Source organism: Astyanax mexicanus, chromosome 13 (assembly GCF_023375975.1).
Source record: "Astyanax mexicanus isolate ESR-SI-001 chromosome 13, AstMex3_surface, whole genome shotgun sequence".
Taxonomy (NCBI): Eukaryota; Metazoa; Chordata; class Actinopteri; order Characiformes; family Acestrorhamphidae; genus Astyanax; species Astyanax mexicanus.
The window spans coordinates 26,207,960-26,225,357 of NC_064420.1; the positions used below are offsets into that span (position 1 = coordinate 26,207,960).

The 17,398-nt window shown below is 35.5% G+C and overlaps 2 protein-coding genes and 1 long non-coding RNA gene across 4 annotated transcripts in view; 1 reads left to right on the top strand and 2 right to left on the bottom strand.

The window, feature by feature from the left end:
- The window catches only part of camta2 (calmodulin binding transcription activator 2), a 36,123-nt gene extending 34,121 nt beyond the window's left edge, over window positions 1-2,002 (bottom strand). Inside the window, exon 1 of one of the 2 annotated variants that reach the window (XM_022677503.2) lies at window positions 1,883-2,002. The gene's annotated coding sequence lies outside the window, so the exon portion shown is untranslated. The remainder of the gene's footprint in view (window positions 1-1,882) is intronic. The other variant, XM_022677504.2, reaches the window with a different exon arrangement.
- Window positions 2,003-4,261: 2,259 nt separating this feature from the next.
- Window positions 4,262-9,330, bottom strand: zgc:85858 (RAMP4 domain-containing protein). The gene is made up of 3 exons (XM_015601528.3): window positions 9,088-9,330; window positions 8,005-8,080; window positions 4,262-5,973 (listed from the first exon to the last, which is right to left on the bottom strand). The coding sequence occupies exons 1-3, from the start codon at window positions 9,169-9,171 to the stop codon at window positions 5,933-5,935; spliced, it is 201 nt and encodes a 66-aa protein (XP_015457014.1). The 5' UTR covers window positions 9,172-9,330; the 3' UTR covers window positions 4,262-5,932.
- Window positions 9,331-14,420: 5,090 nt separating this feature from the next.
- Window positions 14,421-17,134, top strand: LOC125780567 (uncharacterized). Its single transcript, XR_007423847.1, has 2 exons — window positions 14,421-14,892; window positions 15,072-17,134. It is a non-coding gene; the product is annotated as an uncharacterized LOC125780567 (long non-coding RNA).
- Window positions 17,135-17,398: the final 264 nt, after the last annotated feature.

Consider the following 17,398-nt stretch of genomic DNA (forward strand, 5'->3'; position numbering starts at 1 on the left):
AAACATTGTTCATACTACTGCCTAACACATGGCCTACACTAACACCCAACACGCTGTCCATATTATTACCCAACAGACTGTCCATACAACTGCAAACACATGACCTACACTAATACCAAAACACTGTTCATATTAATGCCCAACACAATACCATGTTAATACCCATCAGACTGTTTATATGAATAAAAAAAAAACATTTCACATGTTCCTACACTCTCTACTACAGTGTTAAAACACACTATTTATATGATTACCCACCACATGGCCTATATGAACACATAACACACTGTTTATATTGTTACCCAACACATTGTCCATGTTAATACCCATCACACTGTTCATAATTTTACCCAAAACACAGTTCATACTACTGCTCAACACATAACCTACACTAATACCCTACACACTGTTCATACTAATGTCCAACACAGCAACACACCATACTTTTACCCAACACACTGTTTATACTACTGCCAACACATGGCCTACACTAATACCCAACACATTATGCATAGTATTACCCAAAACACTGTTTATATTAATGCCCAACATTGTGTTCATATTATTACATATCACACTGTCTATGTCAACACACAACACACTATTTATATTAATACCCAAAACATGGCCTACACAAACACACAACACACTGTTTATATTATTACCCAACACACTGTCTATATCAACACACAACACATTGTTTATATTATTACCCAACACACTGTCTATATCAACACACAGCACATTGTTTATATTATTACCCAACACACTGTCTATATCAACACACAACACACTGTTTATTTTATTACGCAAAACATGGTCTACACAAACACACAACACACTGTTTATATTATTACCCAACACACTGTCTATATCAACACGCAACAAATTGTTTATATTATTACCCATCACACTGTCTATATCAACACACCACACAGTTTATATAATTACCCAAAACATGGCCTACACGAACACACAACACAGTGCCCGTATTATTACCCATCACTCTGTCTACATCAACATCCATAATGCTATTTATTTTAATGCCCAACACTTATCTATAATCTATATAATCCATAGTCTATAATAATACCCATCACACTGTTCATATCAATTCCCAACATATTCTTCATATTACTGCCCAACGCATTGCCTGCACTAATACCTAATACACTGTCCATATTATTGCCCATCACACTGTCCATACTACTGCCCAACACATGGCCTATACTAACAAACAGCACTCTGTTCATTTCAATGCCCAACACTGTGTCCATATTATTAGCCATCACAATGTTTATAACAACACCCAACACACTGCCCATATTAATACCCAACATACTGTCCTTGTCAAACACTATCTGAATCCACTCAACCTAATCTGGTCAGCAGTGCCAGTCTAACCACACACACACACACTGAGCACCACAACGGGTTCCGGACCGCACCCTGCCCATCACGAACCGATCCCGGCCTGCTCAGCGCGCACACACACGCGCGCGCGCGCGCGCATATACACACACACGCATACACACTCACACATACACGCATACACACACACATACACTGTACACACATCTATAAATAAACCACCGGACCACCGGGACGACCACTGCAGCGCGATATAAGACGTAAACACACCGATCTACACTGACACACACACTGACACGCATATAGAAACACACACACTGCACGCACACACACACTGACACACACACTCCCCCACATACATATACCCGTAAAGACACGCTCGTACAAACACAATACACACACACTCTCACACTCACACCTTCACACACCCTCACACACACGCTGTCACCCTGTCTCACACACTGATACACACACTCTTCCCCTCCGCGCGCGCGGCTGTAGCGGCTCTTACCGAAACCTTCCGCCTTCTCATGCGCCGCCATCTTCTGCTACACGGTGACGTCAGGGCGGGGAGGGGGAGGGGTGTGTGTGTGTGTGTGTGTGTGTGTGTGTGGGTGTGTGTGTGTGTGTGTGTGTGTGGAAGAGAGAGAGACTTATTAATGGCCGTATTATTTAATTCCTTCCATTCCTTCAGTTTTACTAAACCTAACAGCACTGTTATTGCAGTCTTATTAACATACAAACTTTAAACAGCTACTTCTGCCAGTAGTAGTACAGCCACTACATTACTACTAACACCATAATAACAATAAATAAAATACATAGTTACTATAATATAACATAGTATTACATTAATATAAAATATGATATATTTTTACACGAATATATTTTATGTAAATGTATTTCTTTCATTCATGTAGTCATGTAGCTCTAGCTCTACAACCTGTCCCTTAAACAGGACCTGTAATCTTACAGCTCCTGACACAGGAGCACTGTCCATGAATCAGAACCCTGTCTATATTTATAATGGTCTTCCGTATAAGCCCCGCCCACAGGTGGACACCCCCACCAACAAGCGGAACAGCCACGCCCACACGCGGACTGCTCCTGGGCTTAGTGCTCCCTATCTAGTGCAGACAGCAAGGGGTACGCAATTTTCCAATTAAGTTATAAATCACGAATGTACATGATAAATACTTTCATCTTATTAAAGAGGTTATTCTTGATGAAAAAAAGGTTGATTAGAAATACAATACCTTATTATAAAATAATGTTTTTAGATTTTATAAACAAATATTAAGGGCATAAAATAAATATTTTTTTTTACTTGAATTAAACTAAATAGAAAAATGATTATGAAATTATGTTGAAATAGTTATATATAAAATGGCTTAAATGTCGAAAAGTCAGAAGATAATTATAAATATATTTAATAAAGCAATATCTGAAAACATGAGGGATACAATATGGTTACTTGCAAACAAAAGACTTCCAGTAAAAAAAAACATATAAAATGGATTTAAAAAAATACACAGTCCAATATGTTCTATACCAAACTGTCCCCAACTAGAAACCTTGATTGCTATAGATCAAATGAAGTATGGAATAAATTACATCAAATAAATGATGCAATAAAATGACTTATGATCTAAAAGTAATAAAACACAGATTTATTAAAAAAAAAAACTCACCTTATCTAAAAGTGATTATTTGTATAGTAAAATATACATTTTTGAAAACAAGAAGCAAAATTGTTATGGACAATAAAAATATCACAATTGAAAGTATTATTAAACAGGTTAAAACGGAATGCAAAAGGAAAATAACTATTATTATTATCAATATGAGTTTCAAAATCTAAAAACATGTGTCTATTTCATAAATAGTAGCTTACCAAGACAAGACTGAATTTGTGTAACAACATAAAAAAATAAAATAACAATATAAAGTAATGTAATGGGAAGTGTTATTTCTCATTGCTCTTCGTTAGGTCATATACCCTATATGACAAAACGGAGGGCTGTGAGAAATAACTGGAAAGGTGGCGGCACAATTGACCAAATAAACCCATAAGTATTTTCATTGTAACATAATAAATACAATATTACCACTATATTACCATAGTTTAATGTGTAGTTTCGATGTTTTATGGCCGTTTTATAACAAAAGCATAAAAATCGCTAGTGGTACGTCTCAGTAGATAGCTAGCTAAATACCCTCCCGAGGGTGCATCATTTAAGGTGGAACAGAAAAAATAAGATTAAATTAAAGCTAATTTCAGCTTCACATCACAGAGGAATTATGAGTAGAACAATAATAAATTGCCTTATCATTCAATGTTTTAAAATAAAGCTTCAGCAGCTAGTTTTTCAGCAGCCCAGCAGGGTCGAATACAGGGTTGCCCAAAGGGTTGTCCCAATATAACTCTATTCCAAGTGGTAGGGGGTACAAATTAGAAATGGGATTCAGCCTAAGACAGCCATTCCTTTGTTGTCATGGAAAATAAAACAGTGGTCCTCCTTCATCACTTTGTGGTTGCTTAGTAACAGGAATCTACACTAAAGTGTATTACTTAATTGTAGATTTTTTTTTTATGTTTAATGTTACTATTTTATAAAAGCAGTAAGGCAACTAAGAATGCATTTTACAGCGGCCATCACAGATTATACAGCTTACCTTTAAAAACACTTTCAAAATGAAATGACTCTTGAATGCTCAGTTGCAGCACTTTCCCCCTGGAGTTCCACCATCACTGTTTTAATCCAAAATTACATTCTTGTGGCCCTCTGTCTTCAGAGAGTCCTGGGTGTGACACTGTTTGAACGTGACCACACAACTGTTCGGTATTTAGCATGAGGTATGTGTAGAAATGAGGAGATGGAGGATCATGTACAGAAAATATGGTTTATTTGTATTTATTTGTATAAAATCCTTGCATAGCGTCAGATCAGCCAACAGGCAGGGTGGGCGATTGTGGGGTTTTATTCATGGCTGGCAACACACTGCTTTCTCACTGCCTTCATCATACAAAACAATCTCTCTCTCACACACACACACACTCATCCAAAGCTAACAGACAAATTTAACAGAATGGGGTTTGTAAGATATACAACATATACAGTATTTTAGCTCCAAAAGTCAGGTGTGTGTGTGTATGTGATTGTGTGTGTGTGTGAGCCGTAAGCAGTGTATCTGCTAATAATAAATAATTCAGTCAGAAAAGGCAACATTGCTAACAGTGAATTAAAAAAACAACAAACTGACCTATATTAAAATAGCATGAATTTGAATGTTATCATGCTAATTTGATGGTTGCTTTTTTTCAGTGTTAGCCACATTAGCAAATGTCACAGCTTCATAAATGCGTAAGTTGTTATATTGTACAGTCAGTTTCAAGGAGGTGTTAGGGGTTAAATTTCAGTGAATGAAAGTTATGGCCACTAATGTCATTATGCAAATAATGTTATGCTAACTGGTGGTACTACCTTGCATTTCCTGTTAGCTCTGCTAACACATTTGGCTCAGTCAGACATGCTAAAGCTGCTAACAGTGAGGCTGTAAATTTATGCAAAACAAAATGGCTGTTTCCTGTTATTCACTGTTAGACATGTTAGCATCATTTTGTGGAGTGACCTTTTTTGGAGATAATCAATTTTTTTAACACCTAATTCCTTTCAACACAGTTACCCATAACTTATACATAAAATAATAGCTAAATTCCAGTGCATTGTACAGAGTTAGCAAGTAAAAGGGTTAAAAGACAGCATGTAAGTAGCTGATAAAATCAGACTGTAAACTATAGACCTATAAATGATCTAAAATGTGTCAGTTAAAGTGAGAACTCAAAAATAATCCCCCAGTTTTCCTTTTTTACTCTAAATTTTGTTCATTCACAAATGTTGTGTTTAAAAATCTGATTCTGTAGTTTTTAAATAGAGCTATTAGACAAATGTAGCTAACCTTATCACTTAACATTAAAGTGACAAAGCTAATCAAGCCAGCATGTAATGAAGCTACACCCCAACGCAAGTGTAGCTAACATGTAAAAAAAAAAGTCCAATATGCTCCAATAATGTAACAGGTGGAGTATAAGCTTCCAATACTTATTCGCTGCACAAGCTTCATTTGTTAGTAAAACTAACTAAAGAATCGAAGTTCAGATACCTGATAAACTATACTTGGAGGACATGTGTGCATGGGTGTGTCTGTATGTGTGTGTTTGTGTGGCAGGCGGGGTCTGAAAAATTGCTTTAAAAATATCTGAACGCACACAGGTTCAGTAAAAGGGTGTGAGTGTGCGTTTGCAGTCATTGCAGTGTGTATGAAACCAATAGACTCATAGTTCTGAGAAAGTTCACAGTATTCAGTATTCAGTACCCACAAGCACACACACTACTGTAAACAGCTCACACTGAGAATGGAAGAACGTCCAGAATAAAGAGAAAAACAAAGACTCTAACAGATCTACTGGAGGGGACTGACAGGAAGAGATGATTGGCTGTTGGAGAGGGGTGGAGGCGGAGCCTGCTGTCGTTCCTGGTCTTTTCGGTACACTCAGACTCTACAGACCCTGCCGGATACTCTGGATAATTTGAAAGATAGCTGTGAAAAGAGAGAGAGAGATGTTGTTGTTGTTGTATTTGCGTTAGTTCAGTCGCAATTCTCCGCATGCGCATTTGCGTATTATTCAAACGATTCCCTGCCACATGGAATATTCAAATAAGTTGGGCAATATTTACCTAGGTTGAACAGAAGAGACTACACAACAACACCTGATAATAACAGCAGATAATAACACCTAGCAGCAACACTGTAACAATTCTCACTGCTGACTGTTGGCTCAGCACATCTGAGGCTTTAAAGGAGCTGCTCAGTAAATAATTAGACAGATTAATTCGATCAGCTAAGACATGTCTGGTCGCTGAAGTAAGGCTGCAACCAATTATTATATTGGTAGTCAACTAATCTGGTCATTGTGTGTTTTTTTTTCAATTAGTCAACAACTATTTCTGCCATCCCCTCTATTACTGCACTTCTGTTCCAATGCACATTTTGGGTTAACTGCATCTGTCTGACACCCTGTTGTCCAGTCTCTGTTTTAACATAATTTCATGGTAAATTTATGGCATTTAAAAAATGGCAAAAGGGTCATCAATAGGTTCTTAAAAGGTTGTCCCACTGTATTTCTGTTCCAAGGGGAAGGGTTATAACTAGATCAACTGAAAACGTTAAAGCGTTAATGCAGACAATTCATTTGAAATCAGTAAAAAATCTGAAAAAAAAAATTACGATCTGGTCTTGATCTGACCCAGCTATCAAAAATACTTCTTTTAAATTGAGCAAAACTGCTGATAAGGCACAGTTTAATCTGATTAATAGCCAGACAATATACTGCTATGAACAAATGCTGTCTCTGCTGCTCCATGCTGTTTACACATGCAGCTATGTGCAGCATTCACTGTGCACATCTACACTGCATATGCCATTGAAAATACTGTGTTTAAAAGCGCAGCTGCAAATTTTCAGATATACACTGGAACACAGAATCTTCTACCTATATTTACTTTCTTGCTCCTGCACCAGATAGCTCTGACCAATCAGGGGAGACAGCGTGCTCACGTGGTTTATTGGTGAGCATTTTGGTGCGTTTAGGTTTATGTCTGTATAAAACCAAACCAAACAGAGGGAGAAAAGGACCTCCCTTTGTTGTCATGGAGAATAAATCAGGTTCCTAATTTATCACTTTGTGGTTGATTGGCAACAGTAATCTACTCTAAAATGCATTAATTACTTACGTAGAATTGAATTTATGTTGCAAATAATATTAATACTTTAAATTGTTTATTAAACATTTGAGTACTTTATCATATTTTATATTGTCAATGTTTTATAAAAGCACTAAGACACTTAAAACTGCATGTTACAGCAGCTATCCCGGATAGCACATAGCTCAGATTCAAGTACTGACACCCTGCTATCCAGTCTCTGTCTTTACATAATTTAATGCCCTACTTCATAGCAGTTTAAACATCATCAGTTAAATAATTACCAATTAAACTTAAATATAAAACTAAAGCTTATTAGCTTAACCTCCTAGGGCCTGGCGTACGCGTGTGGACATCACATATTGGATTTTCTAGACCACAACACTACATTTTGCTGTACAGAAATTTAAATTAACAGTAAATACAGTAAATGTGATCTTTTTTTACTTTGTTAGGTCTTATGTGTTGAAGCGCCATTTCAAACACACACTTGTTGTTTCTGCTTTTTTTTTGTACTCTTGCTCTTAAAAGGTTAAATCAAATGTATTTGACTGAACTGAGCGAATAAGCAGTCCAACTCTCTCCCCCATTGTGTTTCAGTTTACAGCAGAAATGTGGAGCAGACAAATATACATAATCAAAAATGTTGATTGTATCATCAAATCAATGCAATGCAGTAATGTAAAGTGTGCTTCTTTAGGTTACAATAGTAGATGCTAGGGCTTACGCTGCAACCAATATCATTTCAACTAACCCTACACCTGGAGTCAGTGATCAGTCAGGTGTTCATTTCACTAAAGTGTTAATTTACGGTTAATTAAAGTAAAACTCTCCTCTGTCCAATGATATTGCTAATGACTGCACTCACCTGAGCCGCACACCACAAACACAAACAGCGCCAGTAGCCACGGACCTACCGGAGACTTTTCCTCGTTCACTACACGCTGCAAGACACACACAGACATAAATATAACTCAAACACTAGTCCTGTATTACAGTATTTTGTTTATTTATTGCTAATTACTTAAGGTTTGGTTTACAGTGCTGTCAAAAAAAAAATAGTTGTACAGGACCATTGATCAGAAACCATAGTGCATTTTTTAGTTTATCACAAGTTTTAATTTTGGCCAGCGCACAAACAGGTCTAAATCAGAGAGGTTAGAATGATGCAATTTTGTACTACTATTATTATTATTATTATTAATAATAATAGCTGTAAGATCACATTACACAGATTGTAATGTTAAAACATGACATGACTAATTTATGACTAATTTATAATGGTATTCAGATTATGTTCATTTTACAAACAAGTATGTTAATAATAATTCTTTTTACAAATTATTGCATGTTTTTACTGTTAGTTTTATCATAAACTGTAACAATTTATATAGACTTTGAAGGTACAATATTTTACAGTAGTTTTTTTCTGTAAAATACCTGTCTAATAAATGTTTACCAGACAATAAGAATTTACTTAATCTTACATAATGACATCTTTTAAAAGTGAAAGGCAGTATATAAGATGTATAATTTATTTTTTTGCAGCAAACCAATAAATGGTAACTTAAAGTAAACCAACCTGTAGGAAAACAATACATTATGTACCCTTAAAACACTGTGACAGAACAGTGCTAAATGCTAAACCGTGTTGAAACATCATTTAAATATTACATACGGCGGCTTAAATGCTACACAGTCTCTCTGGTTTGATAACAGAGTTGTGTCAGGCTGAGGTTACCGCAGTACTATTGATTAGTATTGATTAATATTGATCTGTTTAGGTGTAATGTGAGAGTAAACTGTTAGTTTTTAGCTGTAAACACTGCTCCTCACTATCCACTCTCACAGTTCAGAGAGAAAGAACTAAATATGAGAAACACTTAAACCATGCGTGTGTGTGTGTGTGTGTGTATAAGCGTGTATATGTGTGTGTGTGTGTATGTAGTACCGCGGTCTTCTGAACGTGTCCGCGCTGCGTGATGCTCTTGCTGTGTTTCTCGTTCGCCACCTTCATCCTCTGCACCGCCGACATGATGAAGATGATTCCCTCTCTACAGCGCGCGTGAAGGGCGAGCTCCGGGCTGATCGATCGCTGCACGGCTGATCAGAAACTGAAACTGATCATCAATAACCGATCACCAGCGGGGCAGTGCGCGACTCCCAGTCACCACGTGACCAGCAGCTCGGTGACGTCGACAGCAGCTGCTGGAAGGTCATATGATTTATTTTTCAGAATAAAAGTCCCCCACGCTGTGCTCAAGCAGCGCCTTAAAATACTCACACGCATTCACGTTTGTTTTGCTATTCTTGTGAGGACCTTCCATTCACTATTAATAACTGTAGCTAATGTATATTTTATCTACACCTAATTCTAAGCTCACTGACCAAAAGTAAATTATTTCACAGTTACATTTTTTATAGTTTATTTATAGTTTGTAATAAAGCTGTCAAGGTTGTGAGAAACACCAAAATGTCTTCAGAAACTAACAAATTAGGGTGTGGGACATCTGGTCTTCACAAAGGTAGAAAAACGTGCGCACACACAATTTTTTTTCTGTATTACGATTTTATACAAATTACATGTCAGTGTAAGTCAATGTAAAAACAGATTATTTGAAGTAGTTTTATGGAAAGTTTATATGCGATTGGTTTATTAATCAAGAAACACAGCGTAAGGTTTGTGTTTTTAAATTATGTAGTAAACTAAAATTCCACAAAATGGAGCCATTTGTTTTTATAAGACTGCGACGATATAAACCTTCCACTAATTATATCGACCTTCCACTAATTATATCGACATATATAGAATATATCGAAAAAAGGATTAATTATATCTGTTTTCAAAGTATTTACTAAAATTAATGCTGACAGTGGATAAGCCATATTTTATTTTTATATTATTATTTATATATTTTTTAAATATACTGTACTTTATTAAAATGATAAATGTTAGTTAATATGAATTAATGCTAGCTAGAGAATAACTTGTGTCTGTGTTTAAACTCTATACAACAGAGTGCATTTATACAGATGTGTCCACATTTGGAAATTATTTTTCTCCTCAATAATGTTAATACATATTAAATGTATTTATATTTTTCTGTCCTTCTGTCCTTGTAAAGCTGAAGATAAACCCCACTCTATTATTTTTTATTTTCTCTGTTAATCCTATTGATCAGTACCCTTTAGTTTATTACTAAACAATACAACAGCACCATCATGTGGTCGTTCCTGGAAACCACATGACCAAAAAGTGTCTATTAGGTTTTTAGGTTTCCTCTGCAATAAAGGCGAGTTTATTTGTGTCACATTTGACATTTCATACACAGTGGCAATTAAAACAAGGTAAGCGCTTTTAAAAATAATATATAGTATTGTGCAAATGTTTAGGCACCTGTGGGAAGTGTGAAGTAAGTGTTTATTAGGTCAGTGAAACACCAGCATTACAATAAATACAAACAACAATTTTACACAAAGCAGAGCTTTTACAGAGCTGTCCTTAAAACATCTCCTAATCTCTCCTCATCTGAGTTTAATAGAGTTATTTCTAGATCTCATCATATCAACAACTGGTTTGGTAAATTGGTGAATTTGGTAAATCAGGTGAGCTGCTGATGGAACTGAACATATTATACACATGTTGGCTGAGGAGCATCCACGAGAAATCTGGAACTACACTTTATTCTTCAGCTTGGCTCACAGGATATAACATACTTAGTTAAAAATGAGAATTTCATGTTGCGTTTTACTGTATGTATGTATGTTTATTTGCATCTGTTCAAATCATATGTGGTGCTTTTTTCAGGTAAAAACAATCCTATTGCTGAGATAAATGGATTTGTGTAATTTGCTTCTGTGCCTAAAACTTTTGCACAGTACTGTATATATAACACAAAATTAATTATTAAAAAAAGACAGTAACAGGAACATTTTCAGCCTGAATTTTAAAAAAGTATCCAGTGTTGGGGTGTTTATAGACCAGTAATAGTAAATCAGTAATAGTTAAATATATTCTGTTGCAATAACATTTTCAACTGATGTTGTAAATTCTGTTATTTTGATGTATTCTGAATCTGTACAACGGTACAGTGAGGAGCATCCTTCTGAGACCATATTTAAAGACTGACTGGGTAACTGTGGTATTTCGGTTTGGTATGTGGCCTACTCAGTCAACAGCGTCCTTCATAGTATCCTGCCTTGAATTGGGACACACTTATTACTAATCACACATTGACTCTGTTAAGGAAAGGGGCACATGCGACATATTTTAATTATTTATAAAGCAGTTAATGAACTGCGTTTTTGTAACTATCGTTAATTTTTATGTCAACAACATTAGAATATTTTGAAGGCACCCCAGTTTATATCTTATATCTTGCTGAAATCCATTGAAGTAATAAAACATAACAGTCCTGCTTATTATAAACATTTCCTAACCTTTAAAAACACTTTTACTGTGATCATTTCTGCAACTGCAGTGTCCTCAAAGGTTCAACTGTGCTATAGGTGAGGATGTGTCAGTTTACTTTGGTACTTGAATACTTAATATGCATATAAGTCAATCAAGACTACGGGCAGTATTATTAATTGACTTATTTGCATATTGTGAGTATCCCTGGTGAAGTCCAACCATCTGCATCTCAATGCTATCAGAGGCACAATGCTGAGCTCAATCAGCTCTCATCTCCTGACCCATACATCACCCAGTGCCCCTCCCAAACTATTCCTCACATTTAAAAAAAACATTTTTCAAGTTTGAACTGAGGCTAAGTGAGCTAAAATTAGAGGGTTTAGTACACCTTTACAGTGGGGTGGTGAGGTCCAGGGTAATATTATTTAATAGGGTCCAACGTCACTGGCACCACCTCATACAGCATATACTACACTTCATTTTAAAAAAGAAAACCAGTCAAAACCAGTTTATGTGGAAGTGAAACATCCTTTCTTCCTTTTGCAAAGAGACGGATATAAAGTTCTCAGGAGATAAAGGAAGCATGTCTGTAAATCTGTAATTTTTTTTTTTTTTGTAAATTATACACATCTACAGCCAAGCTTAAATATGGAAGTGTTTTTTTTTCAGTATATGAGATATGTTCAGATACAGTACTAAGAGTATTGGGTCACTCAGTCTGTCGAGGAGCTGATTTCAGTCAGAAAGTAAGGTAAGGAAGTATCAGTTTTTAATTGAAAAATAGCTTCAGCTATTTAATTTTTTAAAATTAATCTATACATTTTGTATATAGATGTAAATTAAATGTCCTTTACACTACAGTTTATGAGACGTAGAAAGTGGTTGAAGGACAAATAACACAAAATATTTCCATTATGCCACAAACATTAATATTAATAAATTATGATTTACAGCTAGTAAGTGTTTATTTGTGTATAGGTTGGTCGTTTTTCTTTTTTTTTGAGTGACAAAATGCAGTTACAACCTAATAATTTAAGTAGGTTAAGAGCATACAATGATTTACCATATTCAATGTTCTTTATCCTAACAGTTTCTGGCACAACAGAAGCAAATTGTTCCAGATAAAACTGACTGAAAGTTGTACATAACACTTTCCTTTTAGTGGGTAGAGAAAAGAAATTAAGGGATAGTTAGTAAAAGACAAATACAGATCAGTTTCTGACTTAATGGCCATAGGATATTCAGTTATACTTACATTAATAAGGACAACGACACTTTATTTAGAAGTGTATTTAGAAAAGCAAGTATAAAAAACACAGATAATTATGTAAACATTAAACATAAATTTAAATTTGATTATTAGTGTAATAGCATACTGTACATGCATCTCAATTCACTTTGTCCAGAGACAAGATTAATGGGAGTAGTAAATTACGACTGTTAAAGAGGATGGTTTATTTTCCTGAAAAGGGTTTTGGCCTTTGTCCAGCTGTAATAAAAAAAATAATAGTAGATGCAGCAGCATTAAGAGGATCTAGTACAGGATGGAGTGATATAAAGAAAAGTTCTGTTTTCTTATAGAGATACAGAAGATGTAACAATGCCTTTTATCTGTTAATGTTAATGTAATTAAGAATACTGGAAATTCTCATATAAGTATGAATCTCATATAAGTAAAGACTAACAACATCAGTAATTGGGGTAGATCAGATGACTTGAAGTCGTAAATTCAGATTAGGTGACATCATGGAAAATGATTATGCAAGTGCAACAATAAGGAATAGCAAGATATTTTTTTTTTAGACTTGGTTTAGATAAATAAGTTTAGAAAGTGGTAGCATGCATGATGAGTAAGCAAAATAATGTATAGGGGGATTTTTTTGTGGAAATTACATTATTTTTTTTTATTTGTTTTGCTAGTTATGGAGCCAGAGCTCAAGAGAGTGAAAATAGAAGGCTCTACTCCACCCACTATACATTAGACGTCTTATGGACGTGAAGATCATGTCTATATTGCGTCGGTCGGTCCAAGACCAATTCTGTACGTCTACACGACGTGCAAACTAGGTCCGCTATTTGGACGTCTAACTATGACCCCACTTGGACGTCAATATGCAGTTAAACATTTGAACGTCGGACTAGGTCACTTTTTTGGACGTCATGGGGACGTCTAATACAGGTGCAGGAAATTAACATTATTTAAGAATATATTTATTTTTAAATGTATGTCAAAATTGTTGTTATCAATATTGTTAATCACTATGAATATAGATTATTTATGATTAAGCATCATTTATTTATAATTATTTATTTGAGTATTATATTTTTTATCTATTTAATTAATTAATGAATGTAGGTATTTATTTACGTATGTTTTTATTTTTATTTGGAAATGCAATTTATGTGGAAAATTGTTAAGTTGATTTCAACCAGTCAACGCTACTCTGATTTGCTGAGACCGCACGTCATCATAAACTCCACTCTGATATGCCGAGGCAAAACACGCTCAACATTTTTTGGCTGCTGCAGTAGCTCAGCTCAGCTCAGCTCAGCTCATTCAGTTCAGCTCGCTCAGCTCAGCTCAGCTCCGCTCCGGACCGGACTCAGCTGCCAAGCTATAAGGTAAGACGATATGTATAAGTTAATGTATTTGTAGTGTTAGTTGTTTTAGCTCTGTGGTCTTAAATCATCTGAACCTGCTGGCGTTGCCTCTCTTCCCAGGCAGTTAGCTAACTAGCTAGCTAACGATAGCTAAACAGTGGCCATAGTTAAAATGGAATTGGAATTACTTTTGAGAATGACCGTAATGCAAATAATATTTACTGTAACCGAAGCTTTAACGTAGAAGCATTGTCCGGTCATTAAGTCAATGCACTAACCAGAGCTAGGCTGATAAGCCAATCTAAGCTAAATCAAAGAACCGTCTTTGGCTAAATTCGCTAAGCTAGCGTTAAGTTATATAAGTTTGTGGCACCCACAATTAACCTAGGCAACTGGGGGCAATATCAAGTGCATTTTGAATAGCCTGAAGAAGTAAGTTTATGTTAATATTACATAAATAAGGCAATTTAAAATAGTTTGTTGTGGGAAAACATTTATTAAAATAGCTTAATATGATGTGTGAGAATTAAAACGGCGATAATTCTGGTCAGGTGTTAAATGTGTATTCCTGCCTTTAGCTTAGCGTTAGCTTAGCGTTAGCTAAGCCATAGCATGAAGAAGTAAGTTTATGTGAATATTACATAAATAAGGCAATTTAAAATAGTTTGTTGTGGGAAAAAATTAATTAAAATAGCTTAATATGATGTGTGAGAATTAAAACGGCACGATAATTCTCGTCAGGTGTTAAATGTGTATTCCCGCCGTTAGCTTAGCGTTAGCTAAGCCATAGTGTGAAGAAGTAAGTTTATGTGAATATTACATAAATAAGGCAATTTAAAATAGTTTGTTGTGGGAAAACATTGATTAAAATAGCTTAATATGATGTGTGAGAATTAAAACAGAACGATAATTCTGGTCAGGTGTTAAATGTGTATTCCCGCCTTTAGCTTAGCGTTAGCTTAGCGTTAGCTAAGCCATAGCATGAAGAAGTAAGTTTATGTTAATATTACATAAATAAGGCAATTTAAAATAGTTTGTTGTGGGAAAAAAAATAATTAAAATAGCTTAATATGATGTGTGAGAATTAAAACGGCACGATAATTCTCGTCAGGTGTTAAATGTGTATTCCCGCCTTTAGCTTAGCGTTAGCTTATCGTTAGCTTAGCGTTAGCTAAGCCATAGCATGAAGAAGTAAGTTTATGTGAATATTACATAAATAAGGCAATTTAAAATAGTTTGTTGTGGGAAAAAAATAATTAAAATAGCTTAATATGATGTGTGAGAATTAAAACAGCACGATAATTCTCGTCAGGTGTTAAATGTGTATTCCCGCCGTTAGCTTAGCGTTAGCTAAGCCATAGTGTGAAGAAGTAAGTTTATGTGAATATTACATAAATAAGGCAATTTAAAATAGTTTGTTGTGGGACAAAAATAAATGGCCATCTTCAACATTTTCTGAGATTTCTAATTTGTCTTTTTCTACTTGTGCAGATGGAGTCATGAAATGTGACGGGACAGCCACCAAGGACTTCATAACAGTTACTTCGGAGCATCTCAAACATGCACCACAAAGACGTGGAGGACACACCGCTGTCTCTCAGGACCTAGAATCTTAATGAAAGTATAATGATGTTAAGGGAAGGTGTAATGGAAAGGTGTAATGGAAAGTTGTAATGGTGTTGAGGGAAGGTGTAGTGGAAAGGTGTGATAGTGTTGAGGGAAGGTGTAATGTTAAAGGTGTAATAGTGTTAAGGGAAGGTATAATATTGTTAAGGGAAGGTGTAATGCAGGGGTCTCAAACTCATTTTTGCCGAGGGCCACATTGACATATTGGCTGTCCTCTGAGGGCCAGATGTAACTTATAAATATAAGAAAATGTAACCAGATGTAATATAAAATGAATGTAATTACTCCTTAATGTTAAATAACTCTCAATATACTATTTATTCAATCAAATATTACAGTTGCATGGAAAAATGTTTGCTTGTTGCTCTATTAACATAAATCCTTTTAATTTGTCATGTTATGAAATCCAAAAACTCCATCAATCAAGAACCAAACTATTCAAGTGAATAGAAATTACATCAAGTACAAGTTATATTAACTTTGATCAAAACGTTTGATACTGAAATAAGGCTTAATAAATATAAAATCAAAAATTGTGAGCTGTGACAGATTTAGCATTTCCTCAGATTTAGCAGTTCCTCATCCAACCACTAGTCGGAGCTGCAGCTGCAGCACCACAAGCCCGCAGTCTTTGCTTAGTCAGAGCTACAGCCCAGCCACGGGCTACAGGACTCAGCTGAGCCAGTCTGGAGCGTTTTTACATTTTTTAAGTTCTTCTGTGTATGAAATAAAATAACCCCACTAACCGGATAATACAGCTCTCTACAGTTCATCTTTCAGCCCAAGCAGCTAACAGCAGCAGTTTAGAGCAGCGTCACGGAGGCACTGCTGGGATTACATTATAAACAGGTCAGTTAGCGCGCTGCTAACCTCAGGATGTTTATAACTACGGAGTTTAGTGGACACACCACGGCTGCAAGGTTAGACTGTTGAAGGCTACTGAAGACTACTAAAGCAGGCAACGCAGCGTAAGCAAAAAAAAAACAAAAAACACACACACACCAAAATACAAGTTAAGATAAAATATGAAAACGAACATAATAAAGCATAAATAATTAAATTGAATTGCGGGCCAGATGTATGTTTATTTTGTTAACCCGTGAGGGGCCGTATGAAACCGCGTGGGCCGGTACTTTGAGACCCCTGGTGTAATGTAAAGGTGTAATAGTGTTGAGGGAAGGTATAATATTGTTAAGGGAAGGTGTAATAGTTTTGAGGGAAGGTATAATATTGTTAAGGGAAGGTGTAATGTAAAGCTGTAATAGTTTTAAGGGAAGGTAAATGTTTAGTGAAATTGTTATGGTGTGAATCTAAGGTGTATGTTATGTTGATGTAAAATAAAGGCATTAACCCCAAATGAGATTTACTCATTATGTTTATTATTATATTAATGTTTCCCCAAACAGAAAGGGTCAATTTAAAATAAACAGTGGTAAGATGGGGGTAATTAATTTATCCCTTGCTTTTACTGGTTCTTTGCAGGTTGACATGTTTTGGAAAAAGTGAGAGGGTTGAAATTCAATTTATTTGTAAAACTAACGTGCATAACTAGTTCCAGAAGGTTGTGAACCTGTTCCAGTAATTGTTTGGCTTAGCTTTGTATGCGTTTCCAGTTAACTGC

Bases quoted from the DNA above. Each gene is read 5' to 3' on its own strand.
- zgc:85858 (XM_015601528.3), bottom strand. From the start codon at position 9,171: ATGTCGGCGGTGCAGAGGATGAAGGTGGCGAACGAGAAACACAGCAAG. The intron at 8,081-9,087 runs GTACTACATACA...TGTGTCTTGCAG, and splicing joins GACACGTTCAGAAGACCGCG to CGTGTAGTGAACGAGGAAAA. The intron at 5,974-8,004 runs GTGAGTGCAGTC...CTCTTTTCACAG, and splicing joins GTTTGTGGTGTGCGGCTCAG to CTATCTTTCAAATTATCCAG.